The sequence below is a fragment of the Tachysurus fulvidraco genome, chromosome 14 (genome assembly GCF_022655615.1).
Source record: "Tachysurus fulvidraco isolate hzauxx_2018 chromosome 14, HZAU_PFXX_2.0, whole genome shotgun sequence".
Taxonomy (NCBI): Eukaryota; Metazoa; Chordata; class Actinopteri; order Siluriformes; family Bagridae; genus Tachysurus; species Tachysurus fulvidraco.
In genome coordinates this window covers 12,725,650-12,749,683 of record NC_062531.1, presented here as the reverse complement: position 1 = coordinate 12,749,683, position 24,034 = coordinate 12,725,650, and the positions used below count along the sequence as shown (strand labels likewise).

Sequence of the window (24,034 nt, the reverse complement as noted above, 5' to 3'; positions counted from 1 at the left end):
ACAAATTTCCCAGTGCCCAATAAAACGACTTTCTCTCTGAAGCAGTGCCACCTAATGGTTATATAAAAGATGGAAACAACCTGCCTTTGAGTCAGGTATGTTCTAAAAGGACACTGAGTAAATAGTAATGTGTAAATTAGTATTTTAAATGTCAGTTTTGTACAGAAAGCTTTAAATACCGACATTACCAGGTACTCAAATAGCTTGATACTCAATATTCCCAGGTACTAAAAGAAAAATAGTGATTTGAAAAAAAAGTTCAACATAGGAATAAAGCCAATTTTTGAGTAGATCATTGAGACCAAATAGATCAAAATCATTGAGTATATGTATGATCAAACCCACATTTTCTGTTCACTGCTCAGCAAAGGATATCAAAAATAGAGTAAACTGAAAAATTTCTTCTTACAAAACATTTTTCAACTGAATTCAAGTGAACTGAATTAACTCTAAAAACTCTTTATCCGATTTTTTTGTATGAACTTTACTTATATTTACTTAAAAACAGTTCTTAGTGCGCTTTTCCTACTTACTTCCAAACCAGTGAACTATGTGTTGTTTCAAGAAATTTAACATTTAGTTAAATAACATTGCTGCTGTACAATATGTACTATAGTAAAGCTTTATTTCTCACATGCCACAGTTTCTTAATCTCACTATATACCTGTTAGCTGACACCAACACTCCCATTTATACATAACAGGACCTTAATATACTTGTTACACATAACGTGATGTGACAAAATAAATGTGCAATACTCAGATTTATTTGTGCTGTAGTGGCAAACGTGATTAAAAAAATCCACATAAAAATTGACTGTATACAGAAATTCCTTTTAATATAGCCTGCTGCAGGTAAAATAATTAAATAATTTTGCTTTCACTGATGAGACAATTAGAGAACTTATTCATAGCAATGTTATGTCAATATCCACAATAAAACGGAGTATTTTAAGAATTTTTTATACATTTTCTTTTGTATTTTATTTATAATTAAGAATAAGATTCACAAAAACACACCCATTTTCATTCTAAAACAAGAAAAATCTGCAAATAATGTTGATATCTGCTGTATTATGATTGGCTTGTGGATCCGCGCGCTGTGTTATGATTGGTTAAACTTTCATAAACAGAGTGTAATTGTTTAAAGCGCGATGTCTGAATTGTTTCACTCACTCAAAACAGGTTGGGAGAACTGTCCACTGACGCAGGTTGGGACATTTTGTTGTGTGTTGTTCTAACATAACGATCTAGTCCGTGCAATTGTTAACAAAAGTTACACGACACTGTCAAATCAGCGCCCACGTAAAGCCCGCGGAAGGAGGCGGGAGTTGGCTGAATACGGGTAGGAATAATCAACGCACCAATAACAAGTGGCAACTTCCGGTTTGTCACCAGGAGAGGGAAGTTCGGAAAAACGTTTCTTCGTCTTTCTGTTTCTCAGGTATGTTTCAGCAAGAACAAACACTTGAATGTAGAAGTAGAAGTAGAAGTATCATGTTAGTGACTTTAACCAGTTTGCCAGTTAAAATAATGTCTAGCTCGAAAAAAATGACCAAGTGACCGTTAGTTGTTGTCTCGGTCGCAGTTAGTTACCATGTTGATATGGTTGCTATCCTTGTTTTACCCGGACAAATTTGATAAGCACACTTCCAGTCAAATATGAAAACGATATAATCTAGATGTCCATATGTTATAGAGTTTTAAAATGGGTCCCTCATGGTGTTTTTTTGTTTTGTTAGTAGGTCAGACAGCAGTGCCTTGCATCAGTATAATTACAAATAAATGACATAGAGACAAGTTATCCAGAAAAAGCTGATGCAAGTCCTTGATCTTCAGTAAACAGGTAATAAATGGTCAGAGGTTGTCCTGTGATCACTGTGTGTGAAGCAGGAACACACCGTGGATGGGACACCAGGGTATTGTCAGGCAGCAAAGACATACACATTCACTCACTAATCCACTCCTAGGACAATTGACACTGACCAATACACAGTTCAGCATGTTTTTGGCAGGTGGGAGGAAACCAGAGAGTCAAAAGTTTACATGGTGACAAAGCATACAGCCAATCATATGGCAACAGTGCAGATACGGTCAAGATTGGTACAAATCGTGTTCTGCATTCTGAGATGTTTTTATCACCAAATTTGTAGAGAATGAAGATTTCAGTTGGCATTGACTTGCTGTCAGCTTGATACCTCTGTCATCAGCAAGGCACAGAACAACGTTTTTTTTTCCTATTTGCCTTTTTTTTAATTTTTTAATTTTTTTATTTTTTATATTTTTGCATCATTCTGTGAAAACTTGAGTGAATATTCTGTAAGAAAATTCCAAGTGATCATCAACAGATATTTTGATTTTCAGAGCTTTGATTTTTAGAGCACCTGAAATGCCCAAACTAGGCCACCTGGCACCAACAATCACGCCACGGTTAACATGGTCAGGGAGATCAGATTTTTCACATTTTTGAAATTTGAACATTAACAGAACCTATTGACCTGTATCTGAATGATTTTATGCGTTGCACCACTGCCAAATGTTTGGCTGATTTGGACACGTGCATGAATGAGTAATGCATGAATGTTCCCAATAAAGTGGTTGGTGAGTGTACATCCAATTAATGTCTAGTGTCTAGAAATAAGATGTAAGCTGTTGGCATCCTGGGCAGCTGAATGTGCTACACATTAAAAAAAAAAAGGATCCGCAAACCTAGTAGTTATTGGGTTAGCATCAATTTAATTATTGTACTCTTCCTATATTCCTATATATCTTCAAATGATCTGCAGAAATTTGAATTTGTAATTTGTTTTTTTTTTTTGTTTTTTGAAGAAGAAATGTTCCAAAATGTAAGTCAACTGAATAAAAGTCCAAACAGGTTACTATAATAATACTTATACAATCTTCATCTCTGTGACTGGTCACAGGTTCTTCATTTAAATAACACATCCATAAGTGAAGTGCATGCTAAATAACTGTATTTCAAATAATTGTATCAAATGTTGTAATGTTAAATCAAAGGTTGTGTTTTGGGAAAAACTTGTCATACCTCAGGCTTTGGGGTACAGGGTGGATTGTATTGAGATCTCAAGTCAACAAGAAACGTTTGTTCATGCTTTTGGTTCGATGATAAAAAGCTCAGTGGGTAATTACACATCGCCTAACCCATGGGGGCTTTCCAGCAGAGTCAATGGAAAGACATTAAATAACTCCATGTTACGAGGTGATCATAAAAGTGGTCCTTTGCAGACCTGTCATTAAACTTAAAAACAACAATTATCCATGAACGCTAGCTTCTGCGCTGTCAAGTTCGAAGGTCTGGTTCTCTATAGCCGGTGTTTTCAGCTTGAAATGGATGTGAAAACCTTGCTTCTTAATGGGATCTGGCGATGTCACAGTCTGTCACTGGACTTTGTTAATTTGTCAGAAATACTTGTATGCTGCGCTAAGCTGACTATTAGAAGTTTAGACCAGTGTTCAAGAGTACCTTTGATACCCGGTAGTATCACGGTGTAGTACATGAAATACAGGATAATGACACTTTCAGAAGCCCCAGCTGGGGGCGCATTTTCAGGCACTTATTCTCTTATGGCTTGTTCAGACATATTCATAACCATATCCAGAATGACATATTTCTCTGAAAATGATTCACATCTTATGTGTACCTATTTTACAATAGTATTAATCTAGGTTTACATGCATGTCTGTGTTTTTGCAGATTTACAGTCATGGATCCACTCTCTGAGCACCAGACTAGGTTCTGGATGGATAAAGCAGTGCAGTGGGGCCAGGCAACATCTCCCTCTGCACAGCAGGATATAAGTCAACACATGCAGTCTTTGGGAACTTTCCTCCAGCAGCTTGTACACACACTACAGACAATGGTAATTGCAAGTGTCATGCCACTTTACTCAAGGGATGGTCTTGTGTTATGATCCAGAAAGTGGTATCACATTGAAGACATTTACCCGTTTATCTGAGTGTTTTTCTTCGTTCATTAATTTTTCTTCTCCTTTAGCCCTTATGGTGGTTGCTGTGGCAACAGGCTGAGAAGGTCATCCCATACTCTGTTACTAGCTGGTCTAGTCCATTTTCGACTGAACATTACATGCATGACCAATGCTCTTCATGTTGCAGAGAGAGAACCCACAAGATTATGTGGGTTGCATGTGTGGCCTGTAGGGCTGCACAGTTCATATTGCTGTTAATATAGGCAATTTTGTGATTATGATGTTATGAACAAATGGTATTACAAGTATGAGTGCTTACAAAATAAATATGAACCACAAGTCTGGTGAAGTTACAAATTCATAAAGATCAGGTATAGCAATTTGAGATGAAAAAAATAGTTGCTAAGGTAGCTGGTCATTCTTGTCCAAACTATGTATCAGAACTTGTCCAAACTGTGAAATCCCTGTTTGCTAATGGTGTACATCATTATTGCTAATGTCATGTCTCTTGCCAGGCAGTACGCTATGAGGTCAGTCATTTTTTTGTATCTTTGTGAGGACTTGTCATACGGTGTGACACTCCCAAATATATTTGTAATAGAACAAGGCTGTAACACACATCCAGTTACCTTGATTATTATTTATTTTTATTTTTTCTTTGCCTTGATGTTTTAGGAGACATTCCAAATGACCTGGATGACCAAGAGCCTCCATAAACAAAATCTGAAAAGCTTTAAGTTTCAAACAGAAACTGTGTGTATGGCAAAACTGAAATCTCCTAACTCCATGTTTCATTAAGAACCCTGTGATACAGTCCTTGTCCTGAGAACTTCAGGGAGTCTGTGACTATACCCTAGAGACCATGGTCTGAACCTGAACAGTGACTTCTCTGTGCTGGATTAGGTAGTGTGTTGGCATGGCCATGGTGTTGAGTTAGTGTGCTAATAGCCACCAAGGGACTGCATGCATTAAGTTAACCTGATGTATTCCTGCATCAAGTGTTAGACCAAAGTTTGAATCATGGACTTGTCTGTCTGTCTGTCTGTCTGTCTGTCTGTCTATCTCTATCTGTCTGTCTGTCTATCTCTGTCAGTCTGTCTGTCTGTCTATCTATCTATCTATCTATCTATCTATCTATCTATCTATCTATCTATCTATCTATCTATCTATCTATCTATCTATCTATCTATCTATCTATCTTGTGTGTGTGTGTGTTTGGGGGGTGGTGGTGGAGGGCTATGTCTCTGTGAAGGTCTAGTGTTTATAAAAGTCAAGCCTCACACCATTCATGTAATCCTTGAAAGGAGCCCTTTCTTTAGACCACTGCAGTCTTAGCACCTTAGCACACGAGCTCTTATTACTATAGCCATTTGCTTCAGTGCTTACCTTGTCAGAAAGGAAAACAAGTTTGACGTCGTTCTTTCTAATTTTACTCATTATAATGATGACTGTGCCCAAAAGCAGTGATCCGTCACCTCCTGATCTTCCTATTATTATAGGTCCAAATACAGGGCTTGGTTAGAGATGAACAGTTGTGTTACTGTATCCCTAGATTTTAAATGCTTAGAAATACTCGAGATTAATGGTTGGCTGGGTCTGAGGGCCCCCAGGGTTCTGAGAATTAATAAACAATCATTGTGATGCATCAGGACATCCTTCATGCCTGGTGACAAATACATTGATTTATAGCCCCTGAAAAATTTGCATCTGAAAGATCTAGATTAATATCCAGTTTAGCATTTCTAATTGAGGCCTGTTAATTGGGATACATAGAGCACTATTTTTGTTTCTATATAAAGTAGCACTGCTGTGTTGTATGAGAGATTATATACATAGTGAAAATCCATATATATTATTCCTTGTATTTTTGGTGTTTTCCCTGTTGTTAGGAATTCACAACTCCCCACAACACCTCTCATTCTGTTCAGTGGATAGATCTCTATGTATATATACTATAGAAACAGGCATGTGAGTTAACATTGGATTTTTTTCCAGTCAGAACAGCCTCCAAATCAGAGTTTTTTTTTAATTCATTCATCTTTTAATGCTATGCATTTAGCTCTGTTCTGCCCATGACCATTTTATAAGCTATACATTCTTTCAGCATTTTATCATTCATTTTGCACACACGCATCACTCTGGATCACACTGGGTATTGTATGTATGGGGCATGTAAAAAGGGGTCTGTTCCTTTGAATGGATTCCAGTATACAGTAAATTAACAGCACACATCTTGAATTAATGCAGAAAGCTGTGAACCCCTAGATTCCTTTGTGTTGGCATGCTGGTGTTCATTAACTACATAAATGTCTTTTAAAAGTGATCAGTGACTCTCCATTTGGCTTTGTGGGAATAGAGTCTATAAAGGGTCATCAAAGCCTTTTCTTGGCTTCAATAATCCGGATGGCATATTCGGATTCATCGTTCATATTCACTGGTAGTTTGTGTGTTGTCACGTTATAGCAGCTATATCGAAACCAAATGAAATATTTGTTCAATTGAAAACCTACCTAAGTGTAAAAGACCATTTTAATTTGTTCACATGTCCATGGTCATATTTAATGTATTATTTTACAATATTTTTCCATAAGACAACAACTCCCTGTAGTTGGTGGTTCAAAAGTGTGTGTGCTGTTTTTCAGAGCTCTACCACTGAGGCCATGAAGAGCTTTCCTTTTGTTGGCCAGTTCCTGGGAAGACTTTGTTGGAACCCATATGTTACTGCGGAAGGTAAATTTAGGACTCTCTTACTCTTTGGGGGTGTGTTTCCCAATTTGGATGGAGAAATAGGTCTGCAGCTATTGGTATTAACACTCATTTTTAGTGAACCGTGTAGCATCCTCTTGTTCTGTTTTTTTTTCTCTGCATCTTTCTCTGAAACCATGTTGCTCTTTACTCTCTTTTCTCTCCTTAATATCTTAACATCAGTATATTTCTCGTGATTTTTCTTTGTCTCTCCAAATACCACAAAACCCACAAATTCAAATAGCCTCTTAATTCAAAAACAAAAACACTTTTTTTCTGTATTTTATCTTTCAGGAGCAAGCAGGAGGCTTCTGCTGCAGTGTATGTGGCTACTATATAGTGCAGAGCCTCAGAATGTAGTGGAGCATCGGGCCAATGTGTGGATAAGGGTACACACACACGCGCACACACACACACACACACACACACACACACACACACACACACACACACACACACATGAAATGTGTGATGGACAAATTGGCTATCACCTGGTCCTGAAAGGCTTTTTTACTTGGAAGTATAAAAAAGAATTACCAATAGTTGACTTTTTTACTTTCTTTTTTTTAACCCTTTTTGCTTAATAGTCTTGATAATATTTTGTACAGTTAAAGACAAAACAGAAAAATCACAACTGAATAAGTGTACTTATAATCAAAATGGTACAGTACTGTCTGTGGGTGTAATATGACCGTTCCCCCCTTTTTTGTTGTACACAGAGTGTTATTGTACAATACACATTAACAGTGCTGTTTCCAAACCACTAAAAATGTTTTAACACATGCCATTTATACAGATATGATCAGAGGGGGGAAGGAGCAATAAAAAAGCAGACTTTTAGTTTTCACACAGATGGTTTACCATAAGCAATATGGAACCTTTCACATTTTTACCAGATTACAATGTGTGTGTGTATTCTTTTTGTTTTCATCTAATAAAACATTGTGCTAATTAGAGGAGTGCTTTTAAAGTACACTTTTAATTTGCCAGATGTGTTTTGACCTATACGAAGGGAAGTGAAGACCGAGGGAGGTGTGGATGTTCCAGGAGGCCCTGCACTGCAGTGATTCATCTTGCAGCATTTTCTCAGCTAACTAGCTCTTGTACCGCAGTAGGTAGATACAGTATGTGGGAAAAGGCCTAGGGCGTGAACGAGAGTACGGTAAAGAAACAGATTAGCTGCTTGAAATTTTCAGCGGTGTGAGTAAATACAGTACCATGTAGTGATGGTTCTACTTTTCTTGCTGAGTTTAGTGTCTGTTCTAACTTGTTTTCATCCTCTCTTTACCGTTGTCTTCAAGAACAATTAGGCACAACGGGCAGTGGCTATAGTTTGTAACAAGACAGCGAATGCAATTTGCTGACTTGCCTAGTCATAGTGATGGCTAGCAAAACCAATGTATTCAAGAAATACACTATATATCTATGCTTTCTATCACTTCAGATGTCAAGTTGCACACACTACCTAGTACTAATTCCAGATCCCACTGAGGGACCATTGCTTTGAATGAGAGTTTGAGACATACCACAGCTTTCAGAAATGCTCTTATTAGTTTTGGCAATCCTAGCAACAAACCCACAGTCTGTCCTCAGAATGTATGCAATCAGCTTATGTACATATTTATTATAGATAAAGAGGTGCCTCAGAAGGTGGTTTGATAGGAGGTTTGTATTGAATATTTCATATCACCTACCACATAAAACTTTTTTGCATACAGATCTTCCATAGATAACTGTGCGCTCAATGGTGTCTGACCCCTTGTGAACATACCAGTATACTGGGTTCTTCTTTCTCAGGAAACATATCATTTCAGGGTGTGTGATCTCCTCTGGCACAGTGACACTTGTCTATTTAAAAGAATGTCTGGTCTGAGGGTTGGTTTACACAGAGGATCCATCAATAACTTTCAGTTACACACATAGCCAAACCCGGTTTGGCCAAAATTGGGCTGTGAACAATACCATCTCATCCATAACAATGACTGCAGTGGGAAAGCAAACAGGTCTTAGAGTTGTCTAGTCATGCTGAAGGCATCCTAAACCCAGAACTTGTCACTGAACCTCACTGGCAGTCAATTGATTTCCTGTTAAACAGATCGACTAGTGCCCATTTGAGAGGTGTTTAAAATTAGCTAAACATCCTCTTTGCCATTCTCTAGTCTAAGCCGGCGCAACAGTACATCCGGTGACTTATAGCAACCACCAAAGTAGGTAAGTATAGCCCTCTATAGAAAGTTTACTATATGTTGCTACTTGCAGTTTTGCAAATCCTTAATTAAGACCACTTAATTAGGTTTTAGGTATTCACAGGCTAGTTTTTTCCTGTTGTCTAGGAAGGCTTGAATCCAGCATGTCTCTGGAGTAGACCTGTGCTCTGATCTGATGTTATCAGCTTCCAATGTTTTAATTGCAGAAGATTAAACCAGCCCACCCTAGAACATGTATTTTTTACTTTAGGAATTCTCTGGAACTTTTGATGAATGCTTTGGTGGTTTGGTCAGTCCTAATTTGAACCGGTCTTTGAAATATAGTCTGCTGCCACATACCAATGTGTGTATCCTGAATAACTCCATATGCTGTTGCGGTATTTAAAACTCGCTTCTTCTTAAATAAAATGACTCTGAGTAGTTAGTTTGCTTAGTTTGTGTTTCATCCAAGGATAGGTGATCAAGTGCCACCTGAACATGTGCACCATGGTAGATCAGCTCTATTATATGCAGATTGTATGAGCTACACAGCTGTTGTATATACAGATAAAATACTAATAAACCTGTAATAACAGTGCTTAGTTACTATCACTCCAGGTGCATGTCAATAAAAATGTATATACAAATTTTTTACAAGTTTTATTCCAGATTTTAAATTGCTTCTTAACATCTGGATTCCGTCACTGACTATTCTCAGGATGACAAGAAAAGATATGAGCAGCGTGATGTATAGGTCTTTTATAGGGTGCAAATGTGAGGTCACAGGTATGAGGTGACATCTTTGCTATTAGTGTTCAGCTAGTAAACAAGTGCATGTGGAAAGCCCAATTTTTCTTAAAGAAAATTTTCCAGCTGACCCAGAACATAAAAATATAATTACTATGGCATTCCCTAGTTACCTGAAATGTTTTATTTTTTTAAGGACATTGATTAAGTAGGGAATACTTCTCTACTTTTCCTTTTTCCTGCTAACATAATAACCCCTCTGAATGTCTGTCAACTAAGACACTCCTTATTTGTGAGGTTTTCCTCCTGTTATTCCAATAGTTTTTTGTTTTTTTCTTTTCTTCAAATTTAACTACTATTGTCAATTGAGTCCTGCATTCCTTTGCTGTTCTGTATGAATAAACAGACAGCCTCAACAAATGGAAAGCCAGTTCTGTCATGTTTGGGAGTGTTAAACATTATTTCTCCGCTTCATGTGGGTGGCAAAGCCTGAAAGAAAGTCAAATGGGTGGTGCTGGGGTTTTCTGCTTCCTCAATTCTGCCCTGTCATTAATGGCCCCATTACCCATCCACTGCCACACCAGCCTGGCTCACTCGCAGTTCCACATCAGAAGACATACTTTGTTTTTCAGGCTCTGAGCAATAGGGTTCTGAGGCTAAGTAGTAATAACTATGTTTCATATCTCTATTACAGCCATCTTTTCATCTTTTCTCACTGGTTCTCTCAATGCTTTCCTCACCTTTTCTTTCTTCATATTCTTATTATTTTCATTTCTTTATTATGCTCTCACACTCACTAAATCTTACACATTTTTCACTATAACCTCCTACGACCTGGTTTCCACATACGTGGACATCACTGCATCTAAAATGCAAGGCCAAACCAAAGCTCGGGTCTTAGGAGGTTAAAGTCATACACATTGTGTTGATCTATTGCTTCTTAAACAGTTCCTCCTTTTATGAACATTTCTGTATTTTTTATGAAAGATTTAAATCATGGTTTGATCCATGTTGAGAGTTTCTTTTTTAAATGACACATTTTTCATTCTGTCAAACTGAGGAGGTAACTTCATAACTGTGCTAGGGGAGCTTAGTGTGTGTTTTTTCACATTGGTTGGCTGTAATTGAGCCCATTTTTACCATGCTGTAAATCTAAAGAAACCACATGGCAGCCATGTTTTCTATCCAGGAGGCTCAGGGTTATAATACTTGTTTCTAAGAATGGCTCTCAGATTCTCTGAAAGTAATTATCTTTCATTTTCTCATTTTGGTAAATAAATTGCATTGTTTGGCAACCTGCTAGTTTTTCAGGATTACGAATTTGTTTTGTTTCACAATGTGCAATAATGTTTTGTAATATTAAAGTAGTTATTATATAATATTAAAGTACAAAAGGTAACTGCCTTTTAAATGTCTATTTTAAACAGAGTTTGCTATGCCATTTAACTTCAGAAGATGAGGGCAGTATGGTGTATGCTTTGGAGAAACATGCTGGCTTCCCACCGCAGCAGTATTATTCAGGGAGTCTCAAAAAGGTTCTTGTTTAGCTAATTAATGGTAATGCACTTAAATATTTATTGTTAGTGTTGTAGCTTGCTGATTGTGGCTGTGTCTGCTGCAGATGGTGGCATTGCTGGCAACGGAGGTCAACCGTAGTCCCATCACTTCAGCAGCCTGTTTAGAAAGGTTTGTAGCATTCACCACACACATTTAGACACTTCAGTATTTGAGTATGAAGTAAAGCCAATTCACATTCAAAACATCATTATTCATGGGTGTGATGTGTGTCGATCAGCAGGGACATCCTTACTGAAATGCTTTAATTCACACTGGCTCCATAAGGCTCCTGTGGGGTTTTTTATTTTATTTTGCTGTACAGGCTTTACTTATCTTCAGTTAATAAAAAGCCATAAAATCAAATTCCTTCCAGGAGCACGTAGATGTCAATTTTGCACAATAAGGAAATCTCCGTGTCATTCTGTGCCTTAATCACATTCTCTCTATCTTGTGTTGCTTTTACTGCAGGTGCATGTTTGACAGCATCCATTCTCTATCAGTAACTTGTGTCCCTTTGGTCACATGTCCTGAGGTAGCACCTCTTATTGGTGCACTGCTAAAGCATTACAGTTTGTGTCGCTGTTCAAATCTCAGCGAAGAGTTCATAAAAGCAGTTAACAAAGCCTGGCTCAGGTACATCACTTTTAAATTCTAAGGTATATATTGTAAATACTAGCAATAGCAATAATAGCAATACTGTATAAAATCTCCTAAATAAATCACATTCAAATCTACATCTGTACATATTACATAGATAAGTAATTGTAATCTCTTTCTCTCGATCTTACTATGTCTCAGTAAGAAGCTGATGATGGACGATGAAGCAGTGATGGCTCTGTGGAGTACTAGCTTGCCCAGCTTGGAGCAGGCGATTCTGATTCTGCTTGAGCGTGTTCTTTCTGATCCAAAAGTGATGCAGGATCTAGAGACAGTTGTCGCTGATTCTTTACTGGTGAGTAAACAGAATCTCGATCACTGAAAACAGTATCTGGAGTAGCAACTCCTGCTGCACTGCATTGAGATTGAAAAGGAGCTGCTTCGCAGTGATCTCTTAAACCTTTTGAATGTCATTTGAAGCTTTTAAGTAGCCCAGGTGTTTTATTTCAAACACTGTCAGAATGAATTTACTGGGTTGATTTTGGATTATGGAAAATGAAGCAGTTGTTTTTGTCAGCACATGTGTGTTTGACATGGTTATTTTTGATAGCAACAGCCATGTCATAATATTTACACAATCTACTAACAAGTTTCCAGTTGAAATATTGAAGGTGAGTACAATGCAGTCCTCCCCTGAAGATCCAGACATTTATTTAGCCATACTTTTTCCTTCTTGGGAGGATTGTGAATAATTCATTGATGAAGTGTTACACCGAATATAGTTTACAGGAAGTTCTGTTGTGACTGTGCCCCGTGTTCATAATACACTCTAGCATGAGGTGGATATCACTATAATGGACATTCTTCTTTTTCTCTTCCAAGACATTTATGTAGATGTTTAGAGTAGATCTTTAGAGCTTGTTTATATCTTCTTTCATCTGAATCAATTAACTGAGTTACAACATGACTTTATTTGTTTCTCTAGTAAACATGTCTCCTCTAATTGTAAGAAAATTACAAAAGTCTCAGTGAGTTCACCTTAATCTCTTGGTTGTGTATTTGTGATCCAAGACTTGTTTGACAAATGTTGGCTAATTTGCCAGCTCTCGACTCTCCTGTGCTGTTCACCAAGACAAGAAGGGAATTGAAAATTGAGTTTTGTAGCTTTAATCCCGACCCCAGTGTTTACATCCAATAACAATAAACAGCATCACCCTACATGCTGAGTGCCAAAACTTCACAATTTTTGGCCCTGCTACAATTGAACTTTGTTAAGAGTTCAAAGAGTTCAAAATTTGTTAAGAATGAACACTCATGGTTTCACAGAATTTTGACTAGATACCATTAGCAACTTTACTATCATTATGTTTGAAACTAATATGACAAAAACATAGAGTCTGACAGGTTGGGACATGGTTAAGTAGCGGTTTGCCATGACTAAAAACACAACTGACTGACAGACAGACAGACAGACAGACGTGTACAGCATGTAATATAAATAGGTATATATGTAAACATATGTACAGTGAATAAATATAAAGGCTATTGCATTGCAGAGATGTGTGGACATTGTTGAAAAATACACGTAAATGGTTCTAAGGTTATGGCATTGAAAAAATGTGTAGACACTGTAAAGGAACAAGAAGTAGAAGGTAATAAGGTTTTATGTAAAATATTAGGCAGAATGTACAGTAAGGAGTATATAGATACACATAAATAAAACAGTGCCGATGTAATATGTACATTGTATGTATAATAGTACAGAAGTTTTACAATGTTTTTACAGTGTTCTCTAACAGTGTAGTGTAGAGTTCAGTAGTGTGATGGTGGATGGAAAAAAGCTGTCCTTAAACCTGCTGGTTCTTGTGAGCATGTTCCTGTATCATCTTCTTCATGAAAGGAGGTAAAACAGTTTGTGACTGGGATGTGAAGAGTCTTTGACGATGTTGTGAGCTCTGTGCAGACATCTGCTGTGGTGAAGGTGCTCAGTGGCAGGTAGTTGGGCGCAAGGGATGCTTTGGGCGATTTTGACCAAAATAACTGTTAAGTCCACAGATAAAGCAGAGATGAGTGATGTGAATGAAATTGCTTTATAATTAAAATTATTATTCAAATATAATAATAATTATTGCTTTAATAATCATTTAAAAAGACAAGTTGGCTTCTTATTTGCCAGTTTCTTATTTGGATTTTCCGTCCCACTGGAAAGATCCAGGCAGTATGAGCTCACACAACCTTGAAGTGCACTTATTTACAATGCTTATTTCTTTTGACAATCCTCATTCACATAGCATCTCACACATTTGAAATGTAACATCATTTCCTGATGCTTTTGGGGCACTCGTACAATGCAAGCTCACATCCCACAACAAAGAGCAAGGCATGTTCACTGCACACCTCCTCAAGTGAATGTTGAGGAAATTACATGATGTGTATTAGGTAACAGTATTGCTTAGTTAAACATATTGCGTAGTTAAAGAAGGTAATTACATGGAAATGTGTGTTTTTTTTTGTTGTTGTTTTTTTTTGTTTTTTTAATGGGGAACCTTTCTTTAATTATGCCTTACATTAACAATGAAAGTTAGACATGTATAAGAGCATTAATTGTATATTAATAAACACACTTATGGTGTATTCTGTGTTCTCTATTCATCCCCCCCCAAGTACTCTGCTTTCTTCCCTCATTCCAAAAACATGCATTGTAGACAGATTGGTATCGCTAAATTGCCTGTGGTGTGTGAAAGGGTGTGTGTCTCCTGGGTTAGGTTCTGGGTTTCCTGTGACCCAGTATAGGATAAGCACTACAGAGGGTGGATGGAGGATGATGATGATGATGATAATGATAAAGTGATGGTGCTAACTTGTTGTGGATAATCCTGTTGATTCTTTTCATCATACTGAAGGACAGTTAACTAATCTGGATTTAATCTCTCTGTGAAGGGCAGATGTTTTGCTAATATCTTTAAGGTGTTCTTTTGGAATATCGTTGTCATCTAAAAGTAGACAAAACATCCCATGTTTAGTTCCACTAAACTCCTGGACCCCAAGAAAACTAGGTGGATTTATCTCCGCAGTGATGATATCATCTTACTGCACACGGCAGACTTGCAACATAATAGAAGTATAATGTGAATAGTCTAAAGGAAAATGAGGTCACCATGTTATGTCATGGTCATAGAAAGAACCCAAAGTATTAAGATATGGAATCTACCAGATTTTCATGTTTTAGAATCCACAAAGTACATATGTTTGCATTGTATAAGCCTACAAGGACACACGTGCTTTTGAAATAAGTGCATGTCCTCATTTTTGTCACATCTACCTTTTGTATAGCTTAAACTGATACTTCACCATAAACACTAGACACAATAAATGTATTTCCTTTTACATTTTTCGAATGCCTAGAGGGTAGAAAGCATACTATTCATTTTGTTACACTTTCAAAGTTTTCATTAGGATTATAGCTTATTCAGATAGAAACCAGAACTAGCATGCTTTGGCACTGAGCACTGATTAAAACTCATTCAGCCAAAGTTCAGCACCATTAAAAACCAACAAAAAACAAAAATATTTATTGCTCAGTTGCTGGTTTCTGCCACACAGAACCACAGGTTTAATTCTAAGCTCAGGTAAATGTGCTGGGATTTATTTTTATTATTATTATTATTTTTTGAACTGGTTAGAATGAATTGCTCCGAGTTGCTCTAGTGCTGTGCAGAAGAATGGTGATGAATGATCTTCACTTCCACTGTGACCCTGTTAAGGATAAATCAGTTACTGAAGGTAAAGAAAATTTGACTTTATGATATACAAGTTCAGTAGCCTGGTAATGTAGTCCAATGTGCATTTGCTATAGATGGGTTTTATGAATGTGAAGTTGTTTCTAAAGCTTTAATGAGTTTTTAAATTCCTGAGTACAATTGCCAGGCTTTTAAACAATGCAAAAATCTCTCATGAGAGTGAGAAAAATTATGTCCTATAGATCAGCCAATGTGTTTTAACTTCTGTTTGCTCAAACACATTTTATATACACTCAAGGGACTCACTCACAAGTAGTTTGAGCTGTGAAAATGACTAATGTACTAAATGGAAATATTTTGTGGGTGCGACATTTAAAAATTCATTTTCTTTATCATTTAAGGACATGTTTTCGTTGTCACTTTTAAAATCCATGTAGTAGAGTTTTGCATTTATGGCTGTTACATTTCTCTTTCTCAAGAAGAGGATCAATGAGCAACGTCTGGTGTTTGTAGCTGAAACACGTCTCTTTTTATTGGAACAGCAATTTGGCAGCTCTTAGCAGGCGTTGAATAGCAAGGATTACGGGAATATCTAAGATGCTTCACGTGTGTGTGTGTGTGTGTGTGTGATACACACCCTTTCCTCATTGGTCTTGCTTGATCAAAGACTGCAAGGGCACATATGGGTCTTTTGTGGCACACATGTAGATTTAGTGTATGTAAAACTGTGTGTTTTACTGCATTCCTGGCCCATATGACTGGTTCAAAAATGGCAATATAATAATTATTCCTATTTTCCCATAAATATATGAGTAAATTCTCGACTTCAGGCATGAATGTACAGCTGCTTGGATAAATTTTTATTTTTTACTTTTTTTTTTCTTTAGTAAAAGCCACTAAATTTGAAACAGATGCTGAAATGTATATGTCTGCATGTTTAGAAGAAAAGCGAAGATAAATCTAAGGCCACTGATGTAACTGCAGCATTTTGTGTGTGAAGTGTGGATGGAACGCCACAGCTTGTGATCATCATTGGTGTCACCACATTGCCCTCTAGTGCTAAAGCTAGAACTTACATGCATATTGGAATTATTGCTTATAATCTACTGCCTTTTTTTCTTTTTCCTCCTCAGCCTAAAGCATCAGCACTGCACTGCCACATCTTTCTCATAGTGAATGATGTTTTCAGGTGGGTTTCAGCTGTGTGACCATTTAAACTGCTTATTAATCAGAATCCATATTCAATTTATTGTTGAGTCAGAGATCATGAAGAATATTTAGTAGTTTGTGATTTCAGTTTACATTTAATACCAAAATACCTTTTGTTTAATTATTGCTAACTTAAATCAGGAACCATGCACTGAGGTTTACAATCAGTATCAGATATGTTGGGCATCAAAATGACCTTAATGAACATTGTGTTAAAAACACAATGAAAAAACTCTTGCAAAAGATAGCAAAATAGGAAATATTGATTTGGCAAAGGAAAATAGATTTTTCCTTAGATCTCTTAAGCATAAAGGTTAAAGTTAGTGTTCTTAAATAATTGACATCTCAATAAAAATGAATTACTAACCGTAAACCATGGAATTAGAATCCTAATGGTGGTAAACAGTTTAATGTTTTATTGTATGTGTGTTGTGTATTTGTAGAAATGCTCTAATAACAATAGAAGAAAATCTCGCACTAAGAGGACTATTGCAAGTTTTCACTAGCTGTTTTCTTCAGATCCGTGCTGCCCAGAGGCCACAGGTATCAGCTACATTCACCATTCTGTCATCTTTTGCTGGAGATTTATTGATTGTTTCATTTTTTTTAATGATTGAAAACACAAATGAGAGTTATCAGTCTGAGCAGATTGCAAAGTGAGTCAAACATGTAGTAATACGAAGATTATGTATTAATGGTAGAAGAACACATATGAATGTGAAATGTTACTAAATGTGTGCTTTTATATACAGAATTGTACAACTCCAGGCTTATTGGCAATAAAAAAGGTTAATTGGACTAATTCCCTTTAGTTCCCTTTAGTTCAACAAAACCATGTGCTGCAGTGGTTTAAATTGCCTTTAATAACTTCAGCTCACTATTTTAAGCTGGTTTGGGTCAGGAGACTGGCATTGTGAAGCATGATCTTATGGTCAATGAACCATCTTTTGTGGATTAAGTAATCTCCCAGCATGTCATCATGTATTGTAAAAAGTCTCACAATATCAGATAATCCAGCGTAATAACAGTAGTGATCAGGTTCATTTCTGTACAAGCATAATTTCTTACTCCAAACACTAAGCGAGTTCAAGCTCTATTATGTCTCATGTGGCCAAAGAACCCAGATCTAGGTGCTTACATTTGTGTTCGATGTAGTTTCATTAGGCATTTGTTTTCCAAACTATACTTTCCTATATTCTTAAGACTTTATATTGTTGACAAGAATTGTGATGTTGCTTCCTTAAAAGGATTTTTTGTTTCATTTGATTAATATTTATTAATAGTAAAAGGTTTTGATACAGGTTTTTAAGATCTCAATTAAAGTTTGTGTGTAAAACATTTTTGCCCAAAACATTTTTTTGCCAATAATTCTGCCGCTGTATATATTGTAACAGATCCCAGTCTGGAGGCCTCTGAGCAACATAAATGTGTATTTAATTTCAGGAAAGACTACCAATAAGATCTTTTTTTCCTCATGTGCCACACAACTTGCTCACACCTTTATTGATGGCACAATCAGGTACTGTAAGATCAGTCTATTTATTTCTTTTAATTGATGTGTGAGAAATCTAAAAGATCTTGTTCTAAATTTTTTTCAAGATGGGAAAAAGTTTTTATTCGAGATTCTGATTCTTTGAATGTTTAAAGACATGGCAACTCTTTAACCCCTCGGAATTGGGATTTAATTTGAAATATTGGAATTGGGTTTGAAGAAGAAATTAATTGAACTAGAAGTATTTAAATAAAGAGAGTTGACCCGTTGTCTTTTGTTAGGATTGATTTGATTATATTGACACATTTTTCTTTACTATGCATTGTAAGTAATTGTTGAAGTTTTTAAAAGAAAACTAATTGGTATGTGCTGATACTCAAGGTTTCAGTATCTGAAAAGAAAAAAGGTATTGTACCACCTGGACTGTTACCCCTACTCTATTCTGCTAACCATGCTTTTTATTCACAGATGTCCCACAGCATGTGTGGCTGGAGCACGTGAGCTGGATTGGGACATTATTTGAGAAATTCCTGTCAGAGAGAAACCAGGAAGAGGACAGTGGAAGGTGAGAACTCGTACACTGCTTCATTACACACATTTCTGTAATATGATCCAACCTGTCTGAAGTTTGGTTTGAGTGTGTTTCTGTTGATTTGCTTATACTCACCAGTCATTTTAATACAAACTTCCACCTTTACCCCTCGTTCGTGCAGTTATCCAATCAGTTAAACAAATAACCAGTCAAATCATTTCTCTACACTGCATAAACCAGGCATGTATTTTCGGCTAATGTTCAGATCCAATAGGAATAGGAGATATATTTTTTAAATATTTTCTTCTATTGTTTGACGTGAACAGTAATTGAATGTGCACAATTTTATATATTGTAAATACATTGTAAATAGGACAGAGATTGGAGGAATGATGTCAAATCAAAATATTTTTTACAGTACACTGAGCCTGTGTAATCTCTTAGTTCTTCATCTTACGTGTGGTCATTGCTCAGCTTTCTTTTCTGCTCTGAATGTGTTGCAGCGGCAACAAGGCCGTGTTTGAGGCCTGGTTCTTGCTTGTCCAGTGTGGTCACTGGATAGACGTAGCTGCTAAGCTGCTGGTGTCTGTAGGATCAGAGCAATCAAAGCCTTTGCTCTTCCTCTTGATGTTTTACCACCACCCCACCAACAGAGGGCACCAGAGCACTCAGCACAATGTAAGACCTCCAGCTAAACAAGTGAAATTAATTGAGTATGATTTGAGCGAGACATATAAAGGTATTTCGGTATCATACGTATAATAAGGTATAGCGGTGTGATGATAATCAAATCATTTACATTATGCTATACTGATATAAATCAAATTACAAGAATAATATATTCGATATATATATATACAATTTAAAAAATTTTTAGTTATACCCCTTGAAATATGAGACCTATTACCAGTTCACGATCAATGAAATTAATTAAAATATTTAAAAATATAAAAAACATATAAGAACCTGCTGACACATCATAGAGCATCCTCAAATCTTATTACTGTCTTTATTACTTTATATACGAATTTTGTTGTATGATTATTATCAGCACATTTTGGAAAGCCCCACTCACCTAGGCTATTCAAAATAATTGGCTTACACCTAATTATGTATTTGTACTTTATGTAGGCTTGCACCTGTTGCATCATGATCCTTGAGAAATGGCATTTTTTTCCAATTAATACAAGCTATGTAGAGGATTGATGCTTACTTGACCTGTTTTTGAATAATTTTTCTTAAACTGAGTTAACTACAGTATAAAATTACTGATTACTACTTTATTCTACTCTTTCTGCTAGATGGTGGCAAGACAGACATTGAGTGATTTGAGGAGCCTCTTCCTCGCCCACACTTTGTCTCCTGATCGTCTATCTGCTGTGAATGAGTCGCTCTGCACTCCATCAACAAACTTTGTTCTCTGTCTTCTGCTTAATTTTGCCATATTTTCTCAAGCATCAACCAGCAGGGTGACTGATATAATACAGAAGGTAAAAACATACTGTACACTTGGTTCACCGAGATGCAGCTGCACTTACCCCAACATCAGTGTCAACAAGTGCAGAACTAGGTAGCCTGGCCTCTATTCCCTATATTCACTGTATAGGTATAGAGGTTTGTGTGGTATGCAGAGAGAAAGAGACAGAAACATGCCCGTGTGTGCTTCCAGCTGTTTACAGCCCCTTGTAAAATGAAGAATGTTTTAGTCTGCCCCTTAACACTGAATGAAGTTTACAACCTCCAGCTTTCTGCTTCCCCACTGCATCTGCTGCACTTTATTATTGACAAAGATTAAGTGACATGACGGTGACAGACTTAATTTTTTAATTTTTACATTTTTAATAGAAGAGTCTTACAGATAATCACACTGAAACTGAGGTGAGCAAAAGTAAGGACATACCCAACAATCTAGGCCTGCTAGTATCATTATTTGGAAACAAATGTTTTCCTATATATGCATTTCAGTGTGACACAGGAAATAATGTATAGATAGACTTTGATTTTGTCAATCCAGATTTGATTTGATTGTGAAAGCAGTCATTTTAAAACACACCTAGGCGGCCTTTAAGGCAGCTGAACATGTTTTGATTTGTCATTAATCTTTGGCATTAGTCTTACTACCACGAAACGTCTGGGAGGTTTTATACATAAACATATTAATCCTCACAGATGATTGTGAGAAATGGAAATAAAAAACATTTATATCAAACAAAATGCAATTTATGTAGAAAAGTAAAACCTTTTTTTCAAAGGTATCACAAAAGTGTGATTTGATTCACCCTTGTATGGTTGAGTACCTTTTTGTTTCTTGTTGTTTAAGGTGCTGACTGATGCTGGTGTAAGGTGCAGAGCCATGTCTATGCTATGCTTTATGCATCAGAGACTAAAAGGAGACAGTGCAGTGGACGCCTGGCTCACGATACTTGAAGAGAGTCTCCACACAGCATAGTGTTTCTTGCTGCACATAAACACGTGGACGTGCCCAAACTCTGACATGCGGTAAGCTGTTTATTAGTACAAGGATTCCTGACATGTCACAGTTCCACACAGAAAGCCTGGGCTGTTGAAAGTGACATTTATACACTGACCCCAGCTGCTAGTTTTATTTTGAAAGCCAGGGATGTGTGATGACATAGCCCAAATAAAAGGAAGAGACATGTAAGGAAATCAGTTAAGAAAAAGGGCCTCAGTTCAGGAAAATATGTACAGAGGTTATGAAATTATCATGATCTTTAAAAAAAAAATGATGTCAAAAATGTCATGTTTCTGCCATGTAGATAAATAAGCTTTATTTTTGCTGTTGAGCTCAGGTGACATGCATACAGTGCTGTATCTCCGCAGCAAGAAAACAGAAATTAATATTTAATATTATTGTTTTTGTGACGTAAAACCAGAAGCTAACTAAATACAGGCTAGGTTACTAAATGCATGGCAGTAGTGAGGTCAGTATTTGCTGTCAGCTAATACCAGAGCTTTAATATTGGGAAAAATCTGATCAGAAATGAAAACCCCATCTAGATGAAGATTATGTGGTCAGCAGTGATATTTTATTTCCTCCTCACAAAGATGTGCTTAAACCTAAAGGCTTCAATCATTGGTAGTCTTTCCTGCTGGCCTGTGCTTGTTAGCAAAAGAACACAGGAAGAGGATATGCCCTGTTCTGGTATTTCTCTCTTTCAAAACCACTATTAGGTATACAAAATCAAAACTATTGTGTTCTACTGCACTAAAGCTTACGTAGTACACCATTATTCCACATGGCCAGTACACCTCCTTATATAAATAGTAGGTTAATGTCACAAAGCATTGTATAACATCTTTCATTTTATTTACCAAATCCTTCAAACAATGTAAACATTACAATCTATTGTTTTTATTTTTCATTTTTCTATAGTATAGTAGCATACAGCATGTGTAGCAGTAGCATTACATATCCAGTGACAAGGCAGAATTAAATACCAAAAACTGACCTTTCTGTGTTGTCAAAAAGTCATAACTAGAATATCAATGCTGAGCTAACACGTTTTGCATGAAAATGAGTCCTCTTTCCATGTTTTTAACACATTTACCTTGTGTTTGTTTCCCTGTTTACCTGCTATAGTCTAGTGAAATTCTTCCAGTGAAGCACTACAACATGCAGCACTGACTTTAAACAAATATTATTCATTGTTAGCACTAATGTAAAAGTTCTACAGTGATCCACTTAGCTGCCTTAAAAAAACATTTTCTCAGTTGTCCTGTATCTCCTTGCAAGAAAAGGTGGTGATTAGCTGTGGTGTCGGGTGCCTGTGTGCTGCTGTGGATTTCCCTGAGCTGATTTCACACCCGGAGACCTGAGCTTGAAGGAGAGCATCTGCATCGGGTCCTGTTCAGAGACAAACAAGTAGAGATGTATTCTTGAAAACAAACCTAAAGAGGCGTGGTGGTAAGGGTGGGGGTGGATATAACACATTCACCCCTAACATAAGGGGTGGTGGGGGAGAGACAAGACCTGTTCTGTGAGTGAAACGTTCTCAGATAATTATTTTGTCCATTTGGCTTACAATACAAGCCCCATGACTCTGCTAGATTGCTGTTAGCAAACGTATGATACTGACGCAAGTGTCCTGAGCTGTAGTCACCATGTCATCAGTGCAGGAGGATGTTGTATGTTCAGGGGTCTGTGGACCAGACTCCTGTTCCTGCTGAACTGAGCCAGTGTTTCTGCAGTACTGTAATCAGCTCAGTAGGCACGGGAGGCCAGGTCCATTTGGCGCTCTTCTCCCTCTTAACAGTCTGTATGCGATCCATACACAAAGCGTCAGATGGGACTAATTCACTTCCACCAACGATACTTAGCACTTCATTTCCCCTGAAATAGAACTTAATGATATTTTAAATACAGCCTGTGCCACTAATTCCATTTGTGCTAGCCTTCTGATGGTAATACATCTTTAACTAGCTTCTAAATATAGACATTTATGGCCCAGCTTCTCCTGGACTTCGTATTTATCTCCTGTATCTGTCATGGCTTAGGCGACAGTGTTCTGGCAGAAAGGGCCGTTAGCTGTCCACTCATTCGATGTTTCCTGTCTCCACTACTGTCTTCTCTATTTTAAGCAGCAGGACTAAAAGTAGGCCCGTATTTTTAAGCCTGCAATGCAGATGTTTCTGTCTTTTTGTGGCTAAATGCTTCAGACATCTAAAGGCACCTGCTTCCAGCATTTGTCTGAATTTTACCCCTTTAAAGGCAGGAAAACTGAGCAGAACTGTCAAGTTGTGTAGAAGTTGTAGTAAATCTAAGCATCACATGGCAAGATGTGTTGGAGGAGGATGACGAGAAGGAAGACTCCTGCACACTGGCTTCTCACTATGGGCATAATTAGCCTGGTCTATTGGTCTTTGGCCATGAGTAGTAAGAGAGAGATAATTTAGCCCACAGCTGCTTGTCATCTCACATATCAGCCAGCTTCTTAGAGTAACAGTTTGGTATAACTTATGCTTCAAGTCAGATAAAGGGGTCTTACACATTTTAAAGATGTTTAAGTTCTGTATGGTGATAGAGGAAGGTTTTAGATACTGCCTAATATCTTAAACTTTTGCAATTTCATTACATTTAAAAAACAAAAATAAAAACAATATGTACTGCAGTACTGTTGTATTGATTTTTCCAGACCTCCTTTCCTGGGGCCTCTCTAACACCCTTTCTCTTAGTAATGTCCACTCTCTGGTGAAATCAGGTTCTGTCAGGTTGCAGGATTAATTATAAACACTTTACATCCTGCCACAGGAAGGGCAAACTAT

At 37.0% G+C, this 24,034-nt stretch overlaps 2 protein-coding genes across 7 annotated transcripts in view; one reads left to right on the top strand and one right to left on the bottom strand.

The window, feature by feature from the left end:
* Nucleotides 1–1,169: 1,169 nt before the first annotated feature.
* On the top strand, nucleotides 1,170–23,880 carry fancc (FA complementation group C). Of its 3 annotated transcripts, none has more exons than XM_027167585.2 (17): nucleotides 1,170–1,443; nucleotides 1,745–1,845; nucleotides 3,715–3,880; nucleotides 6,589–6,676; nucleotides 6,986–7,080; nucleotides 11,052–11,159; nucleotides 11,246–11,310; nucleotides 11,650–11,814; nucleotides 11,980–12,133; nucleotides 16,652–16,707; nucleotides 17,171–17,270; nucleotides 18,171–18,246; nucleotides 18,688–18,784; nucleotides 19,255–19,429; nucleotides 20,053–20,241; nucleotides 21,072–21,250; nucleotides 22,511–23,880. In XM_027167585.2, the coding sequence occupies exons 3-16, from the start codon at nucleotides 3,725–3,727 to the stop codon at nucleotides 21,198–21,200; spliced, it is 1,653 nt and encodes a 550-aa protein (XP_027023386.2). In that variant the 5' UTR covers nucleotides 1,170–1,443; nucleotides 1,745–1,845; nucleotides 3,715–3,724; the 3' UTR covers nucleotides 21,201–21,250; nucleotides 22,511–23,880. The 3 variants fall into 3 exon arrangements, with proteins under 3 accessions (XP_027023386.2, XP_027023387.2, XP_027023385.2); XM_027167586.2 differs by having other exon boundaries at nucleotides 1,742–1,845; XM_027167584.2 differs by lacking the exon at nucleotides 1,745–1,845 and having other exon boundaries at nucleotides 1,172–1,443.
* aopep (aminopeptidase O (putative)) overlaps nucleotides 22,056–24,034 on the bottom strand; it is a 72,881-nt gene continuing 70,902 nt past the window's right edge. For all 4 annotated transcript variants that reach the window (XM_027167578.2, XM_027167579.2, XM_047823029.1 and 1 more), the window contains one exon: nucleotides 22,056–22,616. The gene's annotated coding sequence lies outside the window, so the exon portion shown is untranslated. The remainder of the gene's footprint in view (nucleotides 22,617–24,034) is intronic.